The sequence below is a fragment of the Diaporthe amygdali genome, assembly GCF_026229845.1.
Source record: "Diaporthe amygdali strain CAA958 chromosome Unknown NODE_2_length_3802984_cov_64_841326, whole genome shotgun sequence".
NCBI classification, from domain to species: Eukaryota; Fungi; Ascomycota; class Sordariomycetes; order Diaporthales; family Diaporthaceae; genus Diaporthe; species Diaporthe amygdali.
In genome coordinates, this window is record NW_026517022.1 from 245,597 (window position 1) to 272,829 (window position 27,233).

Genomic DNA, 27,233 nt, shown 5'->3' on the forward strand with positions numbered 1-27,233 from the left:
GAGACTGTTTCTGGCTATTATTTATACGTCCTTCTTGGCAGAAACTATATATTGGCGGCTCCCACACCTGGCCCTACTATCCATGCCTCTCCTGGCACATGAGCCATACCACAACAAGTGAAGCTCCCGTTCAACGCCAAAATCCATGATGGCAACTACTTCCGCTCCTTCGAAAATCACAGACCTAGTGGCCACACAATGGCCCTACGTGCTCAGCACGCTCCTAGCGTTTGCTGCGGCATGGCTTCTCCAAGCAGCACTCAAGCGCGACCCCCTGTCTAGCCTACCTATGGTTGGCATCGAATTTGGCAATGCCGACAAAAGGCGGGCAGCTTTTGTACAAGGCGCCAAGAATATCTATCTCGAAGGATACCGAAAGGTAAGTAATGTGTCTTTTGAGGAGTTGGCGGGCTTGTGCTGATGATTGTTGTAAATAGTTCAGGAAAGGCGTGTTCAGAATTACCACATCAAGCTGTATTTCTTCCCGATTCAATTGAGAGACCATATGAGTCTTTGCTCACATGAATTCCACCCACAGTTCACGACGTCGTTGTGCTCGATCCCTCGTTCTTGAGCGAACTCAAGAACCTTCCTGACGACACTGTTTCCTTCGGCGAGGCCGTCAGTGACGTATGTATTCCAATACTATTCCAATACTGAGCAGTTGTCATAGAGAGAGAACACCAATTAATATCGCCAACAGTTCATGCAATCAAAGTACACCGGCATCCGAGCTGACCGACCCATCATCCCCCATATCGTCAAGAAGGACTTGATTCCGGCCCTGAGTATGGTCAAGTCAAAAGCTCAACAAAATACGCACCTCCGCTAACTGCATTTTGACAGATCGCCTGAATCCTGTCATAGCTGAAGAGGTCGACCAGTCGTATCGGGAGGAATTGCCGCCTTGCAAGGATTTCACGCCAGTCAACATCTACTCAAAGCTTCTTCGAATTGTTGCCAAAGTTTCGGGGCGCATCTTCATCGGGCCTGAACTCTGCCGATCTGAGAAATATATCGACACTGCTAGTAAGTCATTTCTGACATTTCTTCGTCCGCGACAGCCTTGAAGTTTTGGGGCAGAAGACCAGGAGATCAGGGCCTGCCAAACGTTCCCGCAAAGGCCCTAGTAGAATTCACCATAGTCTCCTTTTTATTGAACAAGTCGAGGACATTTGCTGACATTCTCTAGTCAAATATACGATTGAAGTCGTTGGTGCCGTGCAAGCTATCACCGAGATGGGCTTCTGGCATCGCACTTTGAACGCAGGTGCCCACCCCGCAGTCAAGACAGTTCGTGCAAGGGAGAAGGCTGCGGATGCTTTCCTGAGGCCTATCGTCGAGGGAAGAAAGAAGGCACAGAAAGTGGATCCCGACTTCCAGAAGCCTGATGACCTCTTGCAGTGGCTGCTGGACGATGGACAGGACAAGTTCGGCGAGAAGGGTAGCAAGGAGCTTGCCTCTATTCAGCTGGGCCTGACCTTTGCCGCTATCCACACGACTTCGATGACCGCCACGAATGCCTTCTATACCCTTGCTGCGATGCCTGAGATCATGCCGGAACTACGTGAGGAAATCCGCGCTGTGTTGAAGGAACACGGCACATTCACCACTCAGGCCCTACAAAAGATGAAGAAACTCGACAGCTTCCTGAGGGAGGTGATGCGGATGCACCCACTCGGATTTTCATCCTTCCAACGCAAGGTCCTCAAGACGTTCACCCTCTCGAACGGGCAGGTCATTCCTGCCGGTTGTCTTATCGAGGTGCCTATTATCGGCATTAACTTTGATGATGAAGTGGTCGATGATCCGGAGAAATTCGACGCGTTCCGCTCTTATCGTGCACGGGAAATGGAAGGACTGGCGGGCACAGAAAAGGCCAACGCCGGCGCGACCAACCAATTTGTCACCGTGAGCCCGACGAATTTGCTGTTTGGTTATGGCCGGCACGCTTGCCCTGGAAGATTCTTTGCTGCGAACGAAATCAAGATGATCGTGTCTAGGGCAGTACTGGACTACGACATGGAGATGGCCAACGGCTCCACGGAGCGGTACCCAAACCTCACTTTCGGCGGTCAAAGTACCCCAGACCCGTCTAGAGAGATTCTGTTCAAGAGAGTTGCTATCTAGATCGAATTTATCTCGCGATCTCTTTTCAGTTGTTGAATGGCATGGTTTTTGTTGGTTATTTGGCGTCTCATAAGAGCTTCAGGGCGTCGCGATTCGGTTCAGGGAATACATGATATTCGAGATCTTTAAATTGGCTGCGACACAGGTAGAAATCGAAATAAATAACTTTACATCATGTTTTCTAGATGGTTGAGATCATCGACTCTTCAGACTGTGCCCTTTCCTATTTCAATGATGTTGACGGTTTTGGCTTTCAAGGCAAAAAAGCTGAATTCAAATCTATTGCTCTGACCTAGGTACCATTGCACGATCATCGTTACTCTCACTAGGGATGCGGACGTAATTGTGCGTGCCGGTGCACCTGCAGTGCTGAGCAGTCTTTTTAATCCTATCTACCCATTCGAATTGTGAAGACGGATCCTGTGATTCAGAGCACTTCTTGGGCCTTGTCGGCCAGTCTGACGACGTGAGTGACTAATTATTGTTGGTCGGTGCAGAGGCTGTGACAGTCAGTCAAGTGAAGAGATGATTATATTAAACCTTGCTGCTAAAGTCTCAGCTCCGGAATTCCATTCGAGTTTCTCAATAATTCTCAGTTTGACTACAAAGATAGCGTACACACAATGCCTTTCAAACATATTCATGTTCTCTGGCTTTTAGCCAATGGCCCCGCAACGGTCCACGCATTCGCCTACCCTCGTAAACAGCAGGGAGAGACAGGCTCATCACCTCCATCGAGGATCGACCTCAAGCATATTTCGGACCAGATAACCCAATCCACGTCCACTCACTCGAACTCACCCACTACACCCGCGTATCCCTCAGCCGGTCCCTTTCGCTTGGAAAGCCATCAGCGACGGAGTGTTACATCACTCGTCTTGCTCACCGTAAGTCAAACATCACAACCGTCGAGTGACATCCCAGCATCTGGCAGTCGACACTTACCATCATGGAAGCATCTCCCACGGAACCTCAAACCTGCCCGGTTCCCAAGTTAAGCACATTTCCAAGCCGACTACAAAAGCCGGAATCCACACCGTCAATTTGAATGATCCCGCTATCACAGTCGAATGCCCCCCAACTAGAACTGTCTTCGTTCTTCCACCTCAGGCAGGCTACCTGAAACTGCCAGCTGCGCCAAGTGGTAGCAATGAAGGCCCAGGTACCCACTGGTGTAATTGCAGGATGCCATCCTAGGATTGCTTCGACCAAAAGCACCAACCCTCTCCTGCTTGTCTGTGACATCTTCGTAAAAGCATTACTTCAATATCTTAGCCCAGCTTTGTCATGTTGCTCACACTACACTCTTCAGAATGTCTCCAATTCTCAAATCGAGCCGTTCGATGCAAGAGACAGCAACGCTCATGCCATTCCGAAACTTGAATCCGCGATGACGTTGCGTAACAAGACGTTGCACAGCACGGCAGCATACGGTTCCACCGATTACGGTCCAAGCACAATCGATACCCAAGCCTATCAAGCATCTCCGAGGAAATTGGGGAGGCGCAAGGGGGGTCATTTCACTACCGGAACTGCTCTCTGTTGCATGAACACAGCAGACGTGATAGACGGTGCCGGCGAGAGTTCAGGCCTTCGTACTACAGACGGCCCAGGTATGGCATTTTGGGTCGGAGTGGGAATGGCTATTTTATTCCAAGTCTCTGTAATTGTGGCTTTGGCGTGAAATTAGATCACTTGCCCAGAATATCATTTCGATAGATGAGAAGCAATACAGGTCCTCCTGAAAATTCGGCTTGTCGGTTCTTCCTCGTTTGACTTTATCTGACCCTGTGTGTACCTAAGCATGGACATCAGTGTACAGTCTATAGCCATCGTTCTTTTTATTCCCATCCTTGCTTGTTGCCACACATGCCGCAGGAGCAGCGGAATAGGTCTTGGCTTATAAATTTACTCGAGGCTTTAAGAGTGTTTCCATCCATAACACTTTGACAGCGACCGGTTGTTATCAATGATGCTAAATTTGAGTTCTCTAAATCTTGATGTGAGTGAAGTTCTGGCTTTGCGCTTGCTCATACGTCTCAGAACACTGAGAGATAATGAATTAATGATGGATTCTACCCGACTTGGGTCACAGTTTCTCGTCACTGCTCCACAGCCATCCGAGTCATGGTCTCGTTGAAGCCAATCTACGCTGAGATCTAACTGCCTTATCATCCGATAAAGCGGTTGAAGAGTGAGCAACACAATAGGTCGGGCGTGAACTGGTAGTGACTCAGGATTATCATTTTATCGTATGGCAAGTGAGTGGCAAAACTAACGAACCTACAGATATATAAGTCGCTTTCTGGGAACTCTTCTATCAGCTCTTCATTCATCAATCCAGCATCAAGGCACACAGAAATTGCAAAAATGACGTCCAGGCCACTTTATTTTGTTCTAATTGCGTGTTATGCGGCCGTAAGAGTTGCTTCGTACCCGCCACCACCGAAATCGACCAACGACGCAGCAAATGTGGCGAATGTATTTGCTCAAAATTTATATACCACCTCCTCGTCGAGTATCGATCTAACGGCCATTGTAACACCCGTCACCACTTCTACGTCCTCAGCCCAGCACAATTTAACAACGATCACAACTGCAAGCGAAACCACGTCATCACCACAGAGTCTCGGTACAGCGACTCCATCATTTGCGTCGAACACCGACACCTCTTCGTCATCGCCGCAGAGTACCGGTACCACAGACCAGGCATCATTTGCGTCGACCACTGACATCTCTTCGTTCTCGGCCCAGCCTAGTTTGACAACGATCACAACAGTGAACGAAAACACGTCATCACCACACAGTACTGATACAACAAGCCAGATATCGCCTCCATCCACCACTGGGGGCGATAACCCATCGGAGTCGAATTCGGGCTCGTCCTTGACCATGATTCAAACCATACCACCATACACAACATCTATATTTTTTACTGAATTTGTGACGCTGTACTTGTCTGGAACCCCTGAGAGCTATCCGAACGGGTCTACAGGTACAGTACAAAGCCCTTCCAGCAGCAGCTGCCCCTCGAAAGTTCCAGCGAATCCCCGACCTCCTCCTCTCCAGTGCAAATGCTGAACTTGGGCACTGATGAGACACTTGGCTGTAACACAGTGACGCAAAACACAAGCTCGCAGAGACTTACAGAGACACAAACCTCTGTCTCGGAGACCGTATCCAATACCACCGTCACCCGCAGCAGCTCTTTAAGCAGAAGTCCTACGATAACAGCCACGGCATCCTTCACGCTTACGCTTACTCAGCGCAGCTCTACGAGCCACAGACCTACGATATCAATTACTCCGACCTTGTTAAGTTCGTCTTCCTATAGCAGCTATGAGAACTGAGATCTGATGTGTCAACTACCACGCCCATCACCACTTCAAACATCCACAGCAGCTCTGCGAGCAGCAAATCTAAACCATTGTACACCGCAAAACCTCTTGGAGGCAATTTCATTGGGGGTAGTATTGGATAAGACAAGTCACGATGCTCAGCCAGAGGCGTAGACTCAACCCCAAGGGTTCTGGAAGACAACCCATTTTCGAACAAGATGCATGTGCTCTTCAAGAGCTGCTCATCTGAAACAGTCCATGTGCCATTTGAGGGTGCGGCAGGGGAATGGAGCAAAGTTTTGTGGGGACGGTCTTATTCGTAGAAGAGACGATCTGAGCAAAAAGTGTTGCGGGCGCTGGGTATTACGGAAATGTTGGCAAATTGTAAAGCGGGAGTTGTGCAGCATTCACATTTCAGTAGTATTTATGGGCCAGAATTGCATTTGAATACATCAGATATTTAGCATGCGAATTAAAGTCAAGTCCTAACTCCCCGCTCCTTTATTGTTTATTGCAGTGAACATGTTACGGTTAGAAGCTCCTGTGATCGTGGCAATGATCCGCTAGTATATGGCGAAGAGCGAGCTGTCGTCGACTCTCATCGAAGGTCGTGGCCTGCGAGATAGTGGTGAGCATTTTTCTGGTCCACTCATGTGAATGACAATAATCAACTTACGTCCAAGAGCCTTCCCTCGCTTAGAAACCTCCCTGGCATGGTAGGCCTTGATCTTTGCCCGCCTCGCCTCTTCCTTGGCCTCATATTCCAGCCTCTTGACCTCCTCCCGAGCGTCTTTCACCTCCCGTCGGGCCAGCTCCAGCGCGCGGTCGGCCTCCTTCTCAGCAGTCTCGGCACTCATCACTCTTTCGCGCGCCTGTATGATGGACGGGTCGAGCTCCTCATCCCCGCCCCCGAACTTTCGCAGGAGTCCGCCACCCCTCGTTGATCCCCGATCGGTTGATCGGCTGAAAATGCTGCTGCCACCATCGTTATGGGTAGCGCTCGTGCGGTAGGTGCTAGATGTGCGGCGGGTCGAGTCGGTTGCCTGAGTTGAGGTAGTTGGTGTTGGGGAATGGTCCCGTCGAAGGGAGCCTAGGAGGCCGCGCTTTCGTGGCTCCTCCTCATGGTAAGGCTCTGGTGGTGGGACCTCCTCTTCGGGTTCGCGGCGAGAGAAGAAAGGCATCTTGAAGTTATTTTCTTAATATCTGTTGTAAAATGTACAGAGGGAAGCCGGTGTCCAACAATGAAGACTGGAAAATAGTGAACAGAAATGGGCTCTTGGCCGGGTGATCAGTCCCTTTTCATGCATTCTCGAACTGCCACTATCACAACGTCTGTCACCCATATTCATCGTTACGCTGCATCAGCAAACCTGCTTTTCGGATTCAGGGTCGTTGGCGATCGACAGTGACGTCAGAGCCTTCCAGCCAATAGAACAACACGATGCGCACTGGGCCAGGCCCGATCGGGGGAAGTCAGCGACCCTTAAAAGAGACCAGCCAATATGCAGGGTCCAAACCTGCCAGGGGGTACATCATCGCTGCTGGCTTCCGGCCGGCTTTGCTGTGCGATGATAGCATGGCTGAAACCATTCGATGTGGCTTGCCGTGTGAGGGTTGTCGCCAAAGACGCCAACGAGCGTCAGCTACGACGCTGAGACTTTGAAGCAGCAATGCACCAGAGCGACTGAGCAAGAATCTGTCTTCCCTTTGGACGAATATACCGAGAAGGATCTTGATACGAGGATTCTACACCTTCATTGTGATGATGGTGATCATGAGCCCGTCTGACCCGGGCGCCTGGTTTCATTCAAGCGTCCAGCATTCGCGCCGCTTTGATTGGCTTGTCAGTCTCTTACCCAGGCTGCTGGGCACTCTGTGGCAGTGGAATCAAGCCTTTGGTCAAATCCAATCGTGATACTAGCGAAAGGTGTTTTCAACCAGCAAGCAATCCTAATGCAGATGCTTTACGGGCTGCATAGATGCTGTTCGAAAGAAATGTCGCTGTAAGCCAATTGACCAGTAACAGTCTCGCTTCTTGCATGCCCAGGAATCTTCTGCCGGGATTTGGAGCTTGTCCTTCATAACAGATGCTTGTTTACGAAATTTCCTGGGCGAAACCCCTGAACCCTTAGCCACCAACACCACACTGCATCCTGTTTTACTGAATGAGAGCTAGTTGATTAGGCTATTTTTGGGAGAAAAGATAAGATATTCAGGTGGCCCGCACTTGTTTGTCGCAACCTTAGCCTGTGCTAAATCCATTACAATATACAACATCACAATATATGCCGACGATATAGCCTTGACTCTAAAAGGTGGGGCAGGAACTCGAGACGGAGAACCTGATCGAGGCAACCCTAAAGGCATCAAAGTCGACTAGGCACCGGACCGACCGGAGCCGATGGACGTGGGGCTCATACCTTGTTCCTGATTGTCGACTTGCTCACAGGTGTCTAAGCTTACCTGGTAGCTCTCATACAATATTGTGTACCTGCATGCCGAAAGTTCTCGCTCATTAGATTTCTCATGTTGTTCCAACGTCAATAACGGCACAAAGCGCATCTTTTCTCATCTTCACCTTCTCGGCAGCACATCGAAGGAGCTCTGAAGTGAAGCAGGACGACCCATATCTTCAATGCCGAATGGACTACTAAAAGACCATCCGCCCGCGGAGTTGGCTCACATTGTATCATACTTTGATTGTTCAATCCTTGAATTCTGACTGCGGGGTCGATAAGCGGTGTTGTAGTGGAATCGCCTTGCACATCAACGTGTTGTTTGGGCCACCGATGAGCCGTGCATAATCTGACAGCCACGTGAATGCTGTGTTCAACGGGCTCGCCAAGGACGCGCCTTTCACAGGCTCGTTGTTACCTCGTTCGGCCGCCAAAGACGGCCCGACTTTGAAGTTTCCATTGGGGGTTATTTGATGCCAATGAACGTGTTTTCAAACAAGTCCATGATGACTCTGACTGAACGGGCCGATTTCTGATTTCCTATTCTGTGCTTTCGGGGCCTGATGCCGCTCGTCAATTTCATCAAAGACTGACTATCATCGGCTGCTAAGGGACACTAGACCATTTAAAGAACCTTTACCGAAAATCCGGCAGCAGGACCGAAGCTCGAAGCGCCAGGGGTAAGTGTCAAGAGAGGAAGGTTGCATCCCATCCATGGCATCGTCAAATCACGCAGTGCTGGAAAAATCGTTCGGCTGTTCCCCGTGGGGAGATGGTAGCGCAAACCATTGACAGTCGGCTGGGGCCAGGACTAGAAAGAAGTGGACAAAAAGGCTTGGCCAGAACAGAAGTCCCGAGTCACAACGTTGTATGCCAGGCATCTGGTATGCCTGTTGCTCACATGATGTAGTAAAGACACGGTCCTAAAGGTCGTGATTTACGTGTAAACGTGCTTGAAGCAGTGTCACTTGCGGATTATTCCTGGTTGCAACCACTGGGTGCCTTTGTGCTTCCCCAGAGTGCAGCGAGCTTCGCAAATAGGCGTGGGGAGTCTAGTAGGAGAAGGTATGCATTTATGCTGGGGGCCAAATTTCGAGTGCTTCGTAGCTTGAGGCCTGTCTTTAAGCGACATGCATGATGCAGAAAGTAGTCAAGTTTACCAAGAACATCCTCGAATCAAAACCTTTTTATCAAGCCGAGGTTCCTGTCATGCAGTAGCGCTGGCTTGCTTGGCCTGTCAGGAACACATTTCACTGTGACTGTGCCCAAGGCAGAGCTCGCTAGGCAACTCTTCCTCATCTTTTACTTAGACCATGCTATTTGCCATTAGCCGTTGTGTTCTGGACCTTCTTCTTTCTGCACCATCCTTGATCATCAACATGAAGCAGATGTACTATATCCTCGTGGACGCTTCGGCAGGCCAAGTCGCCGTGTCGAAAACCCTGGACCATGCCCGCCTAGCTGACATAGCTGGATGCAACCCCAAGAAATGATCATTAGCCAACGAATTTCTCTGCATTCGCATCATCCCTGGACAGTTCGTCCCATCAAGTTACCAATCGGCAGGGATCTTCTTACCCCACGCGACCATCCGCGGATGATCACAAGGCTCAGCACATTCTTTTGGAATTCCTGGGCGGCCCAGGCCATGATCGTTTCTCCTCTCCCGCTAGCCTACCAAGATGTGGCCTGTCTCGCAGCAATACTCACAAGATTCAAGTCTTGGCAATACGCTGAGACCACACGTTCTTGGGTTCAATCTATCCGCCTTGGAGTCTACCATAAACGGGCCGTTTTGATGCCCGTGCAGCGTGCCATGACTGGGAACCAAGACCATGGTGTGGACACCGGAGAGGGTATAGTCTTGTCAGGAGGCGCCTGATAGAGGCCTGTCAGTAGGTCGGATTGTTGTGGGCCTTACAAGTCGATGGCATCAACAGCAGAGATACATAAAGCACTCGGAGAGAATATATAATGAGGCCAAACCTGCCTCTTTGAGAGTTTCTCTATGCTTTCTTCACAGCCACCGATCCCATTCTCTCCTTTCGGCTTCTTCGTCGTTGTATATATCTGTCTTTCCCATCATCAATTGTATATATTACTGACAAACTATCACCGTCATACCTTGGGCAAAATGGGTCTTCGAACCGTTCTTGCTACCGCCATTACTGGCTTGCCAGTCATCCAAGCTGCCATTCCCACCATTTCGGGATTCACGCTGACCTGGGGTGACGACTTTGTTGGCTCCGCCAACAGCCTTCCCAGCACATCAAACTGGATCATCGACACTGGCACCAGCTACGCGGGAGGTCCTGCCAACTGGGGCACGGGAGAGATCCAGACATACACCAGTAGCCCCAGCAACTTGAAGCTGAATGGAAATGGGGCCCTCCAAATCACCGCAATCAAGAGCTCTTCCGGTGCCTGGACCTCTGCTCGTATTGAAACTCAACGCAGTGACTTCATTGCACGCGCAGGAGGTAAAATGAGAATCCAGGCAAGTCTCAACCTGCCTAATGTTGGTAGCAACGGCATTGGGTATTGGCCAGCGTTTTGGACACTCGGTAGTGCGTATCGAGGCAATTACCAGTAAGTGTTACACTTGTATTTTGCTAGCAACTATAGCAGCTGACAATTAATAAAGAAACTGGCCTTCCGTTGGTGAATTCGATATAATGGAGAACGTGAATGCGATAAACCGTGTCTGGGGCGTGATGCACTGCGGTGTTAACCCCGGCGGGCCGTGCCGAGAGACGGACGGCCTCGTGGGATCGCGAGAGTGCCCTGGAAGCCCATGCCAAGGCAACTTCCACACCTACACCCTGGAGGTCGATCGTACTCAGGAGCTCGAGGCTGTCCGATGGTTTGTCGACGGCACTCTCTTCTGGCAAATTGTGGAAACCGACCTGCCGGCCGACACCTGGGCTCAGGCAGTTCACAATCCTCACTTTGTGTTGCTGAACCTGGCTATCGGAGGTGCTTTCCCCAACAACAACTATGGCAGCGCCACTCCACTCGCCAATACTGTCAGCGGTGGCACACTGCAGGCAGAGTACATCGCTGTCTATAACGCCTAGACTCTTCACGTGTGGATATCGAACAAGCCTGAGGCTTCCTCCATAGTCCAATTTGCTTCAAATTCTTTGTATATATCTTTGATGTGGACCGTGTGAATACGGTGTCAAGTTTCTGTACTTCTTTTATATACTGACTCTTTATGAACGATTGGTGCCAAGTTCAGTCGACGAATAGCCCAAATGAAAGACTCCCCGACGTAGTGACTTGATCAATTGAAGGGTATTTGCTGCGGATGCGTCCTCGAAGGTGACCCCCGTCTCACCTGCCGAGAGAGAATAAGGAAGTATGAAATTTTTTTGAGTCTGCGTAGCGACCATTGAAATGCTGTTGACATACCAAACCTGAACATCACGCAGAAACAAAGGAGATAGGACGGGAACTGTGAGGTCGACACAGACACTCACATACATGAATAAGGTGCGCGAGCGGGCAATCAAACTTGAAGTCTATTGTTCACAGCCCAGGTCCGCAACTTGAAATGAATATCGAATACTGTGATGGCAACTTCGCCGTGCATAGGTAGACTGCAATCCTCGATGCTTATATCAGCACATTCGATATTCTAATCGGCACTCCACCGATGAGAACGAGGGAAACTCAGCAGAGTTATTTTGAGCTCATTGCTGACGCCTTTGGGTAACACTTTTCGCCGTTTTTCTTCTGATTGGCCCAGTTGATAACGTTGACAAAAAGAGTTGAACGACTCTCAATGACTATACATGTTGATCAACTTGCTTTAAATGGCTGGGATCTGATTCTACCTGCAGCTGTGGTACGACAACGGTAAAGAATTTGATAAGCTGAATTTGAAGTGGTGCTGTGGCTGCCCGACTTGGGTTTACCATAGTCAGGAAGCTCTAAAAACGATTTTGGTAAGTTTCCCCGGGCGGTAAGCGGGGTCGCAGTATGCCGTGCTACGGATGCTACAGTGTTTCAAGGATAGCAGTCTAGCTATTGGAGATCGCTGCATCGAGATACGCATCGCAAACATAGGTGATCACTCGATCAAACACGACTTTGTGGCCTATGGCATCAGCCTCCTCACGTACGGTTCCGGTAATCGGCAGGTTTATCAGAGACTTTCTTCCAATAAACGGGCTTTACGTACCTAAGTATCTGGTTGCCAGAGTTTGAGAATTACATACTTAGTCTAGTAACCCAGAGCACCAGCATTTCAGCAGACTGGTTCGCCTTTATCTTTACGTCGTTTGTTGGTCAGTGCCGCACCTACTACTTCAGATAAATACTTCTTTCTATTCATTCTGCTGTAACGCGTATTGAACATTATCAACCATGGGATCCTTAGACGTTGAGAACACCTACGATGTCCTCATTGTCGGGGCTGGACTCTCCGGTGTCTGCAGTCTCTATCACATTCGTGAACGCTTCCCATCATGGAGTATCAAAGTCATAGAAGCTGCCGGCGACGTGGGGGGCGTCTGGCATTGGAATCGTTACCCTGGGTGCAGACTTGATACGGAATCTCTTTCCTATGGATACTCCTTCGACAAAGACTTTCTGCAGCAATGGAAGTGGAAGGACACATTCTCTTCGCAGGCAGAGATGCAAGAATATATCCAGAGCATTGCCAAGAAACACGACTTGTACAAGGATATTCAGTTCAACACGCGCATCGCTTCAGCATCATGGCATGACGAAGACCACACATGGACTTTTTTGGATGATGCGGGAAATCGCCACAAGACCCGCTTCTTCGTGAGCTGCCTCGGTTTTCTCTCCGCTCCTACCTGGCCGGCCATCCCTGGGCTCGAGGAGTTTCAAGGGCAAGCCTACCACACGTCCCGCTGGCCGAAGGAATTTGACATCAAGCGCGATCTAAAGGGAAAACGCGTTGGTGTAATTGGCACTGGCGCAACTGGTATCCAGACCATTACAGCTATATCTAAGGAGCCAGGTATTCAGTCTCTTACCGTCTTTCAACGAACGGCAAATTGGTCTGGTCCCCTGCGCAACGCCGAGATCACTTCCGAGGAAATGGAGAAATATAGCAGCCAGTATAATGAAATTTTCGACAGATGTGCTCAGACATCTTCAGGATTTCTACATCAAGCTGATCCTCGCAAAACCGTTAATGTTAGCCAAGATGAGCGCCTGGCACTTTACGAAAAGCTCTACGCAGAGCCAGGGTTTGGAAAGTGGCTGGGCGTGTTCAGCGATACCTATACTGATCGCGACGCCAATCGCTTGTATTCGGAATTTATGGCAGGGAAGATCAGGGAACAAGTTCAGGATCCGGAGACGGCCGAAAACCTCATTCCCACCCATGGATATGGAACTCGACGAGTACCGCTTAACAGTGGCTACTTCGACGCGTTTAATAAGTCACATGTCCACTTGGTCAACTTGCGCAAAACGCCCATTGAGCGCGTCAACGCAAGAGGCATCATCACTTCAGACGGAAAGCAACACGACCTGGATGTTCTCGTCTGCGCGACCGGCTTTGATGCCGTCACGGGTGCTTTTAACGCGATCGATTGGCAGGCCAAAGATGGCCGACCACTCATCGCCACCACTGAGACCAAAGAGGGGAGGCGTGCCATCTGGCCAGACCACAAGCCGCATACGTTCCTCGGAGTAACGGTACCCGCCTTGCCAAACACATTCCTGGTCCTAGGCCCACACCAACCTTTCGGTAACGCCACGCGAAGTATCGAGCATGTTGTTGGCTTTGTTACAGATGCTTTGCAGTACTGTCATGACAAGGGCTACACCTATTTCGAGGCGACCAAGGAGGCTGCAGATGACTGGACGGACCACGTCGTGGAGTGCAGCAAGACGGGGACGCTCGTCAATGAAGTTGATAGCTGGATGACTGGTGTGAACACAAACGTGAAGGGAAAGCAAGTAAGGAGTGTTGCGAGATACTCGGGCAGCGTCATCGAGTATCGCAGGCGCACTGAGGAATGTAAACAGTCTGGCTACAAGGGCTTGAACTTTGCGTAAATTGAGAACCGTTCGAGCTTTTCCACGAGTATTCGATCTTGTTTGCATATAATATTTATATTCATCTATTCAGGTCCAACAGAGGACATCTGCACTATTACGATGGATCGAAATGTTTCAAAAGCTTGGGAAGCTGGACACAAGGGAAATTTTCCGAAGACATTGTGAGCTACACAGGCAGGCATAGTTGAAAGAATTGAAAGAATGCGCAAATGTAAGGGAACACAATTTTTAAGGCTTAGAAGCGAAAATGGTGCACTGCTCTTAAGGCTCTGATGATCATGATGCCCCTGAATCCTTCGGGCTGAAAAACCATGATCTCGCTCGGCTGAATGATACCTGGAAATGTTGATTCGAACTGGATATACGTCCTGCTCATAGCACAGCCTTCTTTCTTGTATTAGTCATCAATATGGAATTCACTTGACAATCGTTCTAGCCAAGTGAGGGAGTCCTCGTCGGCGGAGATGTCACGTAGAAATTATCGCATGACAACGCTGTGACTCGGTCCGACCCAGTCTGATCGCTTTGATGCGTTGTTGATCAGAACTGTAGTCTTGATCTTCATATGATCAAGTGCGAAACATCTGTCTTCGTTCTTGCAGATTGTCTGGCGATTTAGGAAAGTTTTCCCCCGAGGCCTAGTGAAACCGCCCCCGATATCCGGCAGCAACTGGGCACCGTTCTCGGCATGGCAAGTAACTGTCCCCGGATAGAGAGAGGCACCTAATAGCCCTCAACCAAAGATACAATACATATGTGCAGTGAACATGTATCGTCAGTTGACAAGTGCAACGAATAATTTGTTTGCAGTTTGTACGTGACATCTAGCATTTGCATTGCGTCTCCCAGACGACAAAGTTTCACTCAACAATCTCGAAATACAAGAGTCTGGCAATATGGATGTCCCTGGCTTCGCATTGATAACGGGGGCGGCGTCAGGGATCGGGAGAGCCTGCGCACTAGGATTCGCTAAGGAGGGCTCGGCTGGAATCGCACTGCTGGACCTCAACGCAGATGCCTTGGCCGCCGTGGAAGCTGAAGTTCGAGAGAAGAGCCGGCAAAAATCATTCCAAGTCCATACATACGCCCTTGACGTCTCCAAGGAGGACCAGGTCAACCACGCTGTCAAAGACGCGGCTCAGAAATTCGGCAGGCTCGACTATGTCGTCAACGCGGCGGGCATTGCGCTGAAGCACGAGGGTGGAGCTGCTTTTTGCAAAACGGAGGAGTGGCAGCGCGTCATGGACATCAACATCAACGGCACATTCTTCGTCCTGCGAGCAGCGGCCGAGATTATGCTGAAGCAGGACCACATCCTCTCCACTATCGATGGAAGGCCTCTACAGCGGGGCTCTATTGTCAATTTCAGCTCAATTCAAGGCGTGGTCGGCATCACTCTGTCCACCGCATATACAACGTCTAAGCATGCTATCATCGGTCTTACGCGGACGGCATCGGAGGACTATGCCAACAAGGGTCTGCGGGTAAATGCCATTTGTCCTGGATATACCGAGACTCCGATGACTACTAAGTCGCCGGCTGTGCTCAAAGCAATGCAGGAACGCATTGAGACCGCTGTCCCCATGCAGCGCATGGGCAATCCCTCTGAAATAGCGGATGGTGTTTTATATTTGGCTGGGGGCAGAAGTTCGTTTGTTACTGGCTCGGCTCTTGCGGTGGATGGAGGCTATACTTCACGATAGATTGTTAGAGACTGAAATCAAATACTTCTCTACACGAAATGCATTTCATGAATTTTCAACAGTCTTTGACTTTTTGATCAATTGGTGCGTGAAAACTTTGGAACAGGAGTCGTCTCGATTAGACACAATCTTCTTAGGGCTTCAGACAAGTTACTGTCCAGGTCGAGTTAGGCAGTGCTCTATTCCAGGGATGTCTTCTTCCTATTAGAAGTTTGATGTTTGGGTGACGCCCGCTTTAATCACTACATCGTAATTTTCATTAAATTTACGAAGGATCATGCTGAATTTCTTCTAGATATTTACTACCAACGCCAATCATCTCCGATAACTGCAAGCGGATTTCAACAGACCCAGCCACCGTCCACATTATAAACAGCCCCAGTCACGAAAGAAGCCTCATCACTCAACAAGAATGCAATTACATTTGCGATTTCAATCGGTTCCGCTCTGCGCTTCTGGGCAGTGACCTGCAGACCACGCTTGACGTCCTCAGGGTTTTCGCCTCGTGACATCGGTGTGTTGACGGAGCCTGGCGAACGTCATGTTAGCCAACCGGAACAGAGTGTGTATGCACATGGTTGTGGTATAGGACTCATTTACCTGGTGATACGCAGTTCACTCTGATCTTCTGGTTTTCTTTAGCCGCTGTCCTAGTTAGGCCGATGACAGCTGCCTTGCTGGCGCAGTATGCGACGTTTCCTACTGCGCCGAACTGTCCAAATGTGCTCGCAGCAGAGACCTGAAGACTGCTGTCAGCTAATGTCTCAAAATCTTCCACGTCTGTATTTTCGATGTCTCCTCGCGTCGGAAATTCTTTTGCGGGAGGACTGTAAAATAGCCATTCCAAGCTTCTGTTGATGAAGAGGTCGAACATACCCGGATACCTGTGCAAAATTCACGAACGCCAAAGGAAAAGTAGGGGTCTTACAATGCTAGCTCCATCCCCCATAGCTCTCAGTTGAGCCCTTACACAATAGAAGACACCTCTAGCGTTGACGTCAAACGAGAAGTTCCAATCCTCGTCCCTCACCTCGGTGATAGGGGTGGCGGGAGTAATGACACCGGCCATGTTCACAGCCCCATCCAGTCTTCCGAATTTAGCCACGGTCGAAGTGATCCACGCATCCACCGACTGGCTATTGCGCACATCGACGACAGTGTATATATGCTTCTCACTGTTTTCCAGGGAGCGGACCGCCTCTTTCAGTCCATCTTGGTTGATATCTGCGAGAGAGATAGTTGCACCACGTGTCGCTAGCAGTTGCGCTGTAGCAAGCCCCATTCCGGACGCTGCTCCGGTAATAGCAATCTGAAAACGCCATGGTCACTACAGAATATCAAACATGGATGTAAATTTAAGTCTTACCACCTTGCCATCGAAAGATGACACCATTGTGTGCTCTGGAATACTAATTCTTGGTGGGTACTTGGGGCGGGGGAGGGGGGGTTGGGTTTGCGGCCAGGAGCAGTAATTGCTGGCGTAAAGTGATTGCCCAGTGGTCTCACTGTGAAGCCAGAGGTTATTTAGTATATCTTGCCGCTTTCACCATAATCACAGGTAGCCTGTGAGATCATGGAGGAGAATCGAAAAGAGGAGATCAGTCCCAAAAAGGCAACTATTCCCGGCAGTGAAATCTCTCATTGCTTCGTCACATGCCAACGTAATTGGAATCAAGCTGCGGGAAAACAATTTGGACCCTGGCAGTGTATCCAGATATGTAAGTTGAGAATTGACGATTAACCAAATCAGGAGCAATATTGTTGTCTGACGACCGTACTTCAAATATTCGCTTTGACGACCTTTGTCTGCGTCAGTTCTGCTGCGTGTCACTGTCAAACATAAAGTTGAGAGCTTTTTGGAAAGTTTCTTTGCTGCCTCAAAAGGGCTTGTGGGACTACTGCTCCAGACTTGTTTTCTCTTGCCAAGACCTTTCTAATTTATGCAAAGTGTCCTCGAAGATCTGGATCCCGCTTAATCGCGACGAGGACCTGAACCAGTCGGCGAACGACTGCTGTAGCTCCAGTCCCTCAGCTTCAGAGGCCGCGATGAAGGCAGGCCAGATGAGCCTCGCAGAAGCGTATATCTGCTTCATGTCTACTTGTCCACACTGAATTATGCAGTCCCGCACTTTGATCACCTTGTGCTGCAAAAGAGACGCATCAACATCATATATCCTCCTGTAAAAGTAGATTTGCAAAGATTGCTGCCATGCGCCGAGGAGGTTGTCCAACCCGTTTTCGACTTGTTCTGGCCATGGAAGGTGATTAATGACTCTCTCCACCCCCTTTGCCATGCTCAAGAATTCCCCCAATCCGGGAGACCCTGCAGTCTCGTTGTTTCGGGCGGCGTCTTTTTCTTTACCCAGTCGTATCACAAGAGAAAGAGATGCAAGCCACTGTTCTGGAATTCCGAATATTTCGGGGTACAGAGTGGCAGACCATATGCCAGGATGCTCGAGATGCAGATCGTTCTCGCCGGTATGTTGGCTCTTGATCTTGGCCATTTCCTTTTGAATGTCCTGCCACGAGGAGAGCCTGAATTGTAAGCTATCTTGGCCGACAACGACGAGTCCACTGGACTCAACGGCTTCGCGGACGTGAAGCCGGTGGCGGTAATTGGCCTCGGACGTGATCGTACTCTCGTAAAGTATCCGCTCAAATGCATAACAATGGTGAAGTAATCGGACTTTCCGGGACTTTTTTCGAACCAACCCCTTCAGACGGATGAACTTCTCTGCCTCGAGAAAGTAGCACTCTGTTTGGTCCCGGTTGCCCGAGAACATGGAAACCTGCACCATGGTAATAAGGGCCATAAGAATGGATTTGTACTTGGCCATTTTGGGGGCACAGTATGCCTTTTTCAGCATTTCCCGGGTGTGCTCACGGGCCAGCTGCTGAAATGCTTTGCCTTGCTGAAGCCACATTTGACTGTGAGACACACCGCCGATGCTCAATGCGCTGATAGCTAGGGTGCCATAAAATGCGCTGAGACTGGCGTGATCTAGCTGCTCACCAAGGGTCAGGCCAGCGAGGCAGTGTTTGACGTGAGGAATAAAAAGTATGTGCCATGGCGTCTTGGTATGTCGAAAGGGTGTAAGCAGATTAAGAACTGTTGTCGAATAGTGTTTGAGAAGGAAAACGGCGTGCTCAGGGATGCTGTGATTGGAACTTTGAGGTGGGGCCGCCGGAGATGATGGAGGCGGAAGAAGATCTGCTGCTGGGTGCTCTAAGGCGGTCATCGGGAAGATATCAACTGGTTCAACTGGCATCAGTGTTGCCATGTGGATTGCAGGCATGATAGCCTCGTCGAAGACCTCCTGAGCATCCCCTATGCCTCTGACTGGGTCCCAGAGATCCTCGGGAAATGCAAGCGAGTTATGGCCCCATTCAGCCTGTGCGTGATCCAACATCAACTCGAGCGACTGTTGCCCCAATGGCGACATTGGCATGTCCAGATCAGATGTGTCGAAAGTCTGAGCCGCGTTTGTTTCGGCCATGAGGACGTCTTGGGCCACTATACAATCACTCTCGTCCCTCTCATCCCGGGCATTTGCATCGGGGCTCGGGTCGGCCTCGGCGGACCCACCACGGCGCTTTCTCACACTGAAGGCGCTGAACGGGCCGCGACAAATGTGTAGGTCGTCGGAAGGAGATGCCTCCTCACACTCCTCATCGATCTGTGCGATGTATCTAAAAGCTGACTTTGGTGGAACGCTGGCAGTCAACAGTTCGCTCATGGACTGGCGCTCTCGCTCAGTGAGGATGAACTGCCGGAAGCGGAGGCGCCCAGTACCATCGTTGCGGCCGTCGGAGTCGAAGAAGATGCTCTTCTCGTACCCTCCACATGTCAGGCCGGAATCACGGCAAGCAGAGCACGACGGCCGACCTTCGTCGCATTTCATGTGGCGTTTTCGACACTGAGCATCATCGACATCAAAAATTGTGACATCAGTTATTGGCAGGGGTACGGAGTGCCTACCGTTGAGCATCCACCAAAAGACCGAGCCGGGACTGTGACATTTTTGGGCTGCCGCTGATGGCTGGCAAACGCCATATTGGATGTGGATCCTTCTGCGCTCCTGGAAATCGAACCATCTGTTACCTGCAACTTCTGGGGACAACTTCTTGTCGGGACGGAGAGGAAACTCAACCCAGAGGAGAGTCAGAGCGCAGTACTTGGTGACTTGAGACGAGCCCGCTTTGGCCCGACGCCCCCGCCAAGACCGGGCTTTAAACAGTGCGAACGAAAGAGGAAAGTTATCCCGGCCAAGTCTTCCAAGCTGTAGTCTGGACAAGATCTGACTGCATCTCCATGCACTGCACGTTGTTCACATGATAAGATCCGGCAGCCAATTGAACAGATAAGAAACAACCCGTGACAATCAACTCAATTAGTTCTATGATCTGGTGAAGGCATGCAGCAGCCAACAACCCCGGGCCATAAGTGGGACTGGTTAGCCAGAGCCCTCTTAACACACCTGAAGACTGCGGGCTGTGCGGTTCAAAGACCACAGAATCCGCTTGATCTATTTGACCAGTTCCTCAGTTGCCCGTGACTTGTCAACTTTTACGAAGAGAAAGACGGAGGACAGTATTACCTGCCCGATGTCTCAAAGAAGGGTTGTCCGTAAACCTCTTCAGCAGTTGGGAAGCTGCCCGGTATCAGACCCAAGAGCATTGATGGAAGCAGTTCAGCGCGGTCGGTAGTGTGGATATTCATTCCCTTCTACCTTTGAAACAATGATTCTGATGGGAGAATTTGTAGGATTGTATTTAATCTATACAGTGGCACGTTCCTATATGTGGCATACAAGGTTCACAATTAACTCCGCATCTCCCTCTCTTGCAAAATGATGTCAGAGTACAAAAGTCTTCCATACCCCCTTGTCTTGTTTTCTACAAGCTTGAAGCCGAGTTCAAAGGTTTTTCATGAAAACACAGAGAAAAAGCCTGGTTTAGGTGAGGTACCTCTTCATTAGACACGCAACTCATGGACTGGATTACGATCTCTAAGGCACGTATCAAATGACTAAAAATCATCACAGTGTGGCAAGATGCACAATTTTGCTTTCGATGGTCCGAGCAAGTACCTAACGAAGAAAAGCAAAATGGTAAGCATATGTTTCTGGCAACCGAAACTTCTTAGACAGGAGCTTTCTACTTGGACTTCTTCAGTGTGCTCTCCTGAATCTCTTGGCAAACCCTGAGTGTTTTTCAATGTCTGCAGGACTCGTCTAGTTGACAAGTTTCATCTACGGTGAACACATCACGAGCTGCGGTTTTGAGCGCTGTAAATGTGTGACTGGTTCGTAACCAGATATATCGTGAAGCAAGTTATTGATCTGATATGGTCGAATTGAGCCATGCATGCGATCGCGCACACACACCTGGCGTATCTGGAGTGGCTAAAGTCTGTGGCCCAAGAGAACACAGAATCTCACAGAGAACTTTCAGACCACATGCTGCTTAGAGAACCACATTGACAGCTTTTGTTGAAGGAAAAATGACAATTGGAGAATATTGTCAGTAATTATTGCGGAAATTCAGTGATCTGACACTATATATAGATTCGTTCGACGCGGGCCTTAGTCGCTCCGCGGGTGAATGAACTATTAGCAGAAACGCAATTACTCAGCCGTCTCACCTCGCTCCCAATCTTATCTGGCTCGTCGGGGCTTATCTGTCCTATCGATAAGAATAGCCTGCAATTTTTCAGCTGCCCAAGAGCCGAACCCAAGTCTGACCGACGAATGCAGATTTCGCTTTACCCCCCGTGGGATTTCAGCGGCGGACCCTTTTTCGATTTTCTTTCTTCGCTCTACCACCTGCGCCAACTCACGCTCCATACCCCTTTTTCCCGGCTGCTTCTTGCACGCCAACCTCTCCACTCCTTCCTTTCTTCTTCTTTTTCTGTGGCGTCGCAGGAATACCTTGCTGCAGATTTTCCGACATTCTGTCATCTGGGACGCCGCATCCGGTTTCGCCTGAAATGAACCCCCCGATCGTCGTCGCAAATGGCGACGCCCCGCCACCATCGCAAGCCGATGTGTCGGCATTCATCGAGGCCATTTTCAACGCAAAGACCTCCAACGCCTCCGTCGACGCCGCCTACGGTCTATGCGATCTTTTCCTGAACTCCCCCAGCGTTGGCTGCCGCGGTTTGGAATCCTACGGCATCCTCGCTGAAATCAAGAAGGCGGCCGCAGACAAGAAGTCCGGTCTCAGGAGGGAGAGCGCACAGAATCTTCTTGGTGCACTCCTGGAGCGGTTCCCACCACGACAGCCCGTCTCCGAAGTCATCTTCCTCGTTAAAGATGGCGGCCTCGTCCCCTGCGCCTTGGACGCTCTCGCTGATAAGGGCTCTGTTGTTCGCGACGCTGCACAATACGGTATCGATGCCCTCTTCAACCATCTGAGCCCCGAGGCTCTTGTCGTTGGCCTGCTCCCTGTTCTGCAAACATATCTATCCAAGAAGACCGGCAAATGGCAAGGGACCGTCGGCGCATTGAAACTTATGCAGAAGATGGCCGACAAGGCCAAGCTGGAGTTCGGTGGCACAAAGGAGGAGGCCCAAGAAAAGGACGTCTTGCGCGAAATAATGGGTGCCAAGCTGGCTGGCTTGATCCCTATCGTCGAGGATGGCATGCACGACTTGAAGTCCGAGGTCGAAAAGCAAGCAGTCAAGACAATGGACTCTCTTACTGCGCTTCTACAAAACGACGACGTTGCCCCCAAGTTGCCCCTGCTGCTTGAAGCAATGCGGAAGCCTTCTGCCGAAGCAGTGTACAAGGCTATCCATGCACTTTCGCAAACCACTTTCGTTGCTATCGTCACTTCTCCCGTTCTCGCCCTCCTGACACCCTTCCTCGAGCGATCTCTTCACAACCCGTCAACGCCCCAAGAGACTCTGCGAAGGACGGTCGTCATTACCGAAAACCTTACCAAGCTGGTCCACGATCCGATCGAGGCACGCACCTTCTTGCCAAAGCTGAAGCCTGGTGTCAAGGGTGTCTTAGACCGTGCATCCCTCCCCGAGGTCCGAGAGCTTGCCCAAAGAGCCCTCGACGTCATGGACAAGGCCATGGCCATGGATAAGGACGTCGTTGAGCGCATCAGTGCGGACGATGTTGCCAAGATCGTGGACGCTGAGATCAAGAACGCCGGCGGAGTAGCTGGCGATGCGGAATTCTTCAAGTCGGCAAAGCCGTACTTCTGTGGTCTCATCGCCGAAGATGTCAATCACCGCTTCGTCAGCCGTATTGCCGGAAAGCTCTCGCCCTACCTCCAGGGCTTCGTGAAAGGCTCTGATGCGCATGAGACTGTCGCGAATGCGGTGCAGAGTTACTACGTCGCTGAAGATCATCGCAAATTCGGCGAGCCTGAAAAGGAAGACGATGGTGAGGTGGAAATTGTGAATGCCGATTTCTCCCTGGCCTACGGTGGCATGCTGCTGCTCTCACACACAAACCTGCGCCTGCTGAAGGGTCATCGCTACGGACTGTGTGGTCGCAACGGTGCCGGAAAGTCGACCTTGATGAAGGCTATCGCCGGCGGCAAGCTGGAAGGATTCCCCCCCCAGGATGTCCTCCGAACCTGCTATGTCGAGCACAACCAGGGCGAGGATGCCGATCTCAGCATTCTTGAATTCGTTGCCAAGGACCCTGAAATCACGAAGATTGGCACAGCCATTGAGCGTATTTCAGAAGTCCTCGCAGAGTTTGGTTTCACCTCTGGCCCCGATGGCCGACAGGCCCAAAGGGTTGGTTCTTTGTCTGGAGGTTGGAAGATGAAGCTCGCGCTGGCTAGGGCCATGCTGCAGAAGGCTGATGTCCTCCTACTGGACGAACCTACTAACCACTTGGATGTTGAAAACATCGCATGGTTGGAGGAGTATCTCAAATCGCACACCGACATTACTAGTTTAATCGTCTCTCACGATTCTGGCTTCCTGGATAACGTCACGACGGATATCTACCACTACGAACCTGGCAAAAAGCTCGGTCATTTCAAGGGCAATCTCAACGCTTTTGTCAATGTCCGCCCCGAAGCGAAGAGCTACTACACATTGTCTGCCAGCCTGGTTCAATTCAGGTTTCCGCCACCGGGTATCTTATCTGGAATCAAGTCCCAGACTCGAGCTATCGTTCGTATGACGAATGTCAGCTACCAGTACCCTAAGGCTCCAAAGCCTTCTCTTGCTGATGTCACCTGCCAACTTTCCCTCTCGTCTCGCATAGCTGTCATCGGACCTAACGGTGCTGGCAAGTCGACCCTCATCAAACTACTGACAGGCGAAGTTATCCCAACATCTGGCAAGGTAGAGAAGCACCCCAATCTGCGTATCGGTTACATCAAGCAGCACGCGCTTGAACACGTGGAGATGCATCTTGAGAAGACGCCCAACCAGTACCTCCAGTGGCGTTACCAACACGGCGATGACCGAGAGGTTCACTTCAAGGAGACAAGAGCTCTGTCTGATGCGGACCGTGCTCAGATGGAGAAGCCAATCGACATGGGTGATGGCAAGGGTTCTCGCCAGATTGAGACTCTCGTTGGTCGACAGAAGTACAAGAAGTCCTTCCAATATGAAATGTAAGTTTCTCGAGCTATTCCCCGGCCTGCAAACTCCATGGAAAAAACGTAAGCGCAATGGACTAACACCATAACAGTCAATGGAAGGGATGGCTGCCCAAGCACAACTCCCAAATCAGTCGTGAGACTCTGATTGAGCTTGGTTTCGACAAGTTGGTGCAGGAATTTGACGACCACGAGGCCTCGCGAGAGGGTCTTGGTTACCGTGTCCTCGAACCCAAAGTCATCTCTCAGCACTTCGAGGATCTTGGACTCGACCCGGAGATTGCCAACCACAATGAGATTGGATCGCTGTCCGGCGGCCAAAAGGTCAAGGTGGTCATCGCTGGCGCCATGTGGAACAACCCTCATTTGTTGGTGTTGGACGAGCCGACCAACTTCTTGGATCGTGACTCTCTAGGAGGTCTGGCCGTTGCTATTCGCGACTTCAAGGGTGGCGTTGTGATGATCAGTCACAACGAGGAGTTCGTAGGCGCTCTAGCCTCGGAACAGTGGCACGTGCGGGATGGACGCATGACACACAAGGGCAACAACGCAATCTCTCTTGATCGCTTTGAAGACTCTCGTCCTGGCTCTACCGCCCCATCGTCTGGTGTCAGTACCCCCGTCCACGGAGCGAGCACAGCGGTCAGCAGTGCTATGAACAGCGCTGTCAACAGTGGCGTAGAGGACAACATCGACACGCCGCTGAAGTTCAAGGCCAAGAAGAAGAGAAAGATGACCAAGAAGGACCTGAAGGAGCAACAGGCCAGGCGTCGGTTGAGGCACATCGAATGGCTGAACAGCCCCAAGGGCACACCCCACCCTCCTGACACAGATGACGAGGACGCATAAGTAATCGGCTCCAGAGGCCATTTTCTTTGTCTGTTGGACATACATGTTGCAGTTTTCAATTCTGCTAGAAGATGGCGGCCAAAGCCGCGCATGAAAGATACGGGATTACAAAAAGAGGCGGACGAAACTGATGCTTATAGAAGGCCGGAGTTTAGACTATAGATGGATCGGGACTTGTTTTCGGATAGAGTAGACTTGGCCATGGGCTACTTTATAGTTTTCTCTAATGGATTGTTGAGTTACATGCTTCGTTTTATTCAGACCTTACGTCTTTACCAGGTTACTAACACTCTGAAAGAACTGATTTTACAGTCTACGTACTTGCGTAGACTTTAGAACCCCCGTCCTCGCCCTACATCCCTGTTCGGCCACCAAGACTCCTCGTGAGGGTTCAGGTCCGCAGATCCACCACACCCCTGACCCGCCGCGGGTAAATTGAGCCCTTCCCAATCGAGCAGCCGGAGCGCCCGCGCCGGAAATACGGCTTGTATCAAGACTCAGCGCCTCCTAATTGATTTCTCACTTGTATCTCGTGCGTGCGTTGTTCTTTTTACCGCCTCCCGTGATGCTTCGCATGCTTCACAGCGCCGGCCAGTGAAGAGCTCGACTTGAACATGGGGAACGACATATACACGTCTGTCCCGCTGGACGACGGTCCCGAGGGCTATGCGCTGGGCGCAGCTAACAAGCGGCAGAGGTCATCGCGGCTGGAGACGGTCAAGAGGGTGGCCTTTATTTCTATCCTGGCAGTCGTGGTATTCTTGCTGGGCTTCGGCGCTGGAGACCGCTACGGGAAGGCGGCCAAGTCCACGGCCACGGCCACGGCCACGGTGTCGGTCGGCGAGCAGGAGGCCGCTGTGACGGGTGGTGAGAGTGTTAGCGGTGGTGCATTGTTGCCGCCACAGGCGTTCGTGCCGGACTGTGAGTCGACCTCATAAAGACGGGCTCTCGGAAACAGCATTTGATTGGGTGGATGGAAGCTTAAGAGCTGACAAGGACGGCAATAGTCCCAATGAAGGGGGTCAAGTTTGACTTCCCTACCGAGTATGAGGACACGAGTGTCGAGGGGGATAAGCTTTGGGACAAATTAATGCCCCGTGAGTCACTACTGTCTTTCTGCAAGTAGTGTTATTCTTGCGGTGACTGACCATGACTAAAGTCGGATCTGGCTTCGTGCGCGTCCCATATCCAAGACGTTTCGATATGCCCGCCAGCAAGGCCATTGAGGACGACCCAGAGGAGGCTGAGATCTACTCCCTCTCAGCACTGCATCAACTCCATTGTCTGGTATGACTAACCCATACCCCTAACATCAAAGCTCCCTTTTCCAAGTATGTGCTCACAACAACCTCAACTCAGGGCGTCATCAGAGACGTGGTAAAAAAGTACGAGAAGCATGATAAGTCGCGTTTCGCTGGGGCGGGTCACGAGTACCATTGCATCGACTATATCAGACAGAGCATAATGTGCTCTGCGGATACAACGCTCGACTTTGCGGAGCTCCAGCCGGACGGGAGAAGGAAAGGCTTCTCAGGCGCAAACTCGACGCATCAGTGCAGGGACTGGGATGCTGTGGCAGCATGGGCGGTTGAGAATCGCGCTGGTGATAAGGCCGGGATTGCGTGAGGAAAACTTCTTGATCTACTCTAGTAAAGTGAAAACTTAAATATCACAAACATCATATGTCTCTACGACTCCCGTATGTGTCGTGATAATCGCCCCAGACCAGGGAGCTCACCAAACTACCCATGTGCCCTACACTATGTGACAATGCACACACACTCGAGCTCCGGATCGAGCAGTATCAAATCAGGTTGTGCACGAGATTACTTTTCTATAATGATACCAATGATTACCAGCAATGAAAATTGCTTTCCAGTCTAGTACATTCCCATGCCCTGATCGCCCTCCTCGGGGCTAACCAACTGGCCTCTGGGGTACTTCTTGGTGAACTATCAAGTTTCTGGTCCAATAAAACCACCGACTCTGAACCTAAGGAAGCTCCACCAAGCGACCTCTATCGCGCATCTACCAACAAATCGCTTATGTTTCCCTTTTTGTACGCTTGTGCAATGCCGACGATCCAGCTTTATCCAACCCAAGGATCCCCCCCCCCACCATAATGTCGCCCATGC

General features: G+C 50.6%; 10 protein-coding genes across 10 annotated transcripts; 7 read left to right on the plus strand and 3 right to left on the minus strand.

The window, feature by feature from the left end:
* Positions 1–148: 148 nt before the first annotated feature.
* On the plus strand, positions 149–2,130 carry J7T55_011433 (ent-kaurene oxidase; the record flags this gene model as incomplete). Its single annotated transcript, XM_053134426.1, has 6 exons — positions 149–379; positions 438–474; positions 539–630; positions 704–788; positions 847–1,029; positions 1,193–2,130. The coding sequence occupies 6 exons, from the start codon at positions 149–151 to the stop codon at positions 2,128–2,130; spliced, it is 1,566 nt and encodes a 521-aa protein (XP_052999242.1).
* A 623-nt stretch (positions 2,131–2,753) lies between these two features.
* On the plus strand, positions 2,754–5,464 carry J7T55_011434 (uncharacterized protein; the record flags this gene model as incomplete). Its single annotated transcript, XM_053134439.1, has 6 exons — positions 2,754–3,017; positions 3,443–3,743; positions 4,315–4,324; positions 4,700–4,825; positions 4,938–5,198; positions 5,248–5,464. The coding sequence occupies 6 exons, from the start codon at positions 2,754–2,756 to the stop codon at positions 5,462–5,464; spliced, it is 1,179 nt and encodes a 392-aa protein (XP_052999243.1).
* Positions 5,465–6,066: 602 nt separating this feature from the next.
* On the minus strand, positions 6,067–6,649 carry J7T55_011435 (uncharacterized protein; the record flags this gene model as incomplete). The annotated part of the gene is made up of 2 exons (XM_053134450.1): positions 6,067–6,083; positions 6,145–6,649. 2 exons carry the CDS (start codon positions 6,647–6,649, stop codon positions 6,067–6,069), a joined length of 522 nt encoding a protein of 173 aa, XP_052999244.1.
* A 3,409-nt stretch (positions 6,650–10,058) lies between these two features.
* Positions 10,059–11,001, plus strand: J7T55_011436 (endo-beta-glucanase; the record flags this gene model as incomplete). Its single annotated transcript, XM_053134461.1, has 2 exons — positions 10,059–10,513; positions 10,569–11,001. The coding sequence occupies 2 exons, from the start codon at positions 10,059–10,061 to the stop codon at positions 10,999–11,001; spliced, it is 888 nt and encodes a 295-aa protein (XP_052999245.1).
* A 1,294-nt stretch (positions 11,002–12,295) lies between these two features.
* Positions 12,296–13,966, plus strand: J7T55_011437 (phenylacetone monooxygenase; the record flags this gene model as incomplete). Its single annotated transcript, XM_053134472.1, has 1 exon — positions 12,296–13,966. One exon carries the CDS (start codon positions 12,296–12,298, stop codon positions 13,964–13,966), a length of 1,671 nt encoding a protein of 556 aa, XP_052999246.1.
* An 899-nt stretch (positions 13,967–14,865) lies between these two features.
* J7T55_011438 (short-chain dehydrogenase reductase family) lies at positions 14,866–15,672 on the plus strand (the record flags this gene model as incomplete). Its single annotated transcript, XM_053134482.1, has 1 exon — positions 14,866–15,672. The coding sequence occupies one exon, from the start codon at positions 14,866–14,868 to the stop codon at positions 15,670–15,672; it is 807 nt and encodes a 268-aa protein (XP_052999247.1).
* Positions 15,673–16,013: 341 nt separating this feature from the next.
* J7T55_011439 (short chain dehydrogenase reductase protein) lies at positions 16,014–17,065 on the minus strand (the record flags this gene model as incomplete). Its single annotated transcript, XM_053134493.1, has 4 exons — positions 16,014–16,201; positions 16,273–16,411; positions 16,643–16,981; positions 17,039–17,065. The coding sequence occupies 4 exons, from the start codon at positions 17,063–17,065 to the stop codon at positions 16,014–16,016; spliced, it is 693 nt and encodes a 230-aa protein (XP_052999248.1).
* Positions 17,066–17,567: 502 nt separating this feature from the next.
* J7T55_011440 (rginine metabolism regulation protein ii) lies at positions 17,568–19,574 on the minus strand (the record flags this gene model as incomplete). The annotated part of the gene is made up of 1 exon (XM_053134504.1): positions 17,568–19,574. One exon carries the CDS (start codon positions 19,572–19,574, stop codon positions 17,568–17,570), a length of 2,007 nt encoding a protein of 668 aa, XP_052999249.1.
* A 2,087-nt stretch (positions 19,575–21,661) lies between these two features.
* J7T55_011441 (prion formation protein 1) lies at positions 21,662–25,098 on the plus strand (the record flags this gene model as incomplete). The annotated part of the gene is made up of 2 exons (XM_053134515.1): positions 21,662–24,264; positions 24,342–25,098. The coding sequence occupies 2 exons, from the start codon at positions 21,662–21,664 to the stop codon at positions 25,096–25,098; spliced, it is 3,360 nt and encodes a 1,119-aa protein (XP_052999250.1).
* Positions 25,099–25,712: 614 nt separating this feature from the next.
* On the plus strand, positions 25,713–26,724 carry J7T55_011442 (uncharacterized protein; the record flags this gene model as incomplete). Its single annotated transcript, XM_053134525.1, has 4 exons — positions 25,713–26,019; positions 26,106–26,195; positions 26,258–26,385; positions 26,458–26,724. The coding sequence occupies 4 exons, from the start codon at positions 25,713–25,715 to the stop codon at positions 26,722–26,724; spliced, it is 792 nt and encodes a 263-aa protein (XP_052999251.1).
* Positions 26,725–27,233: the final 509 nt, after the last annotated feature.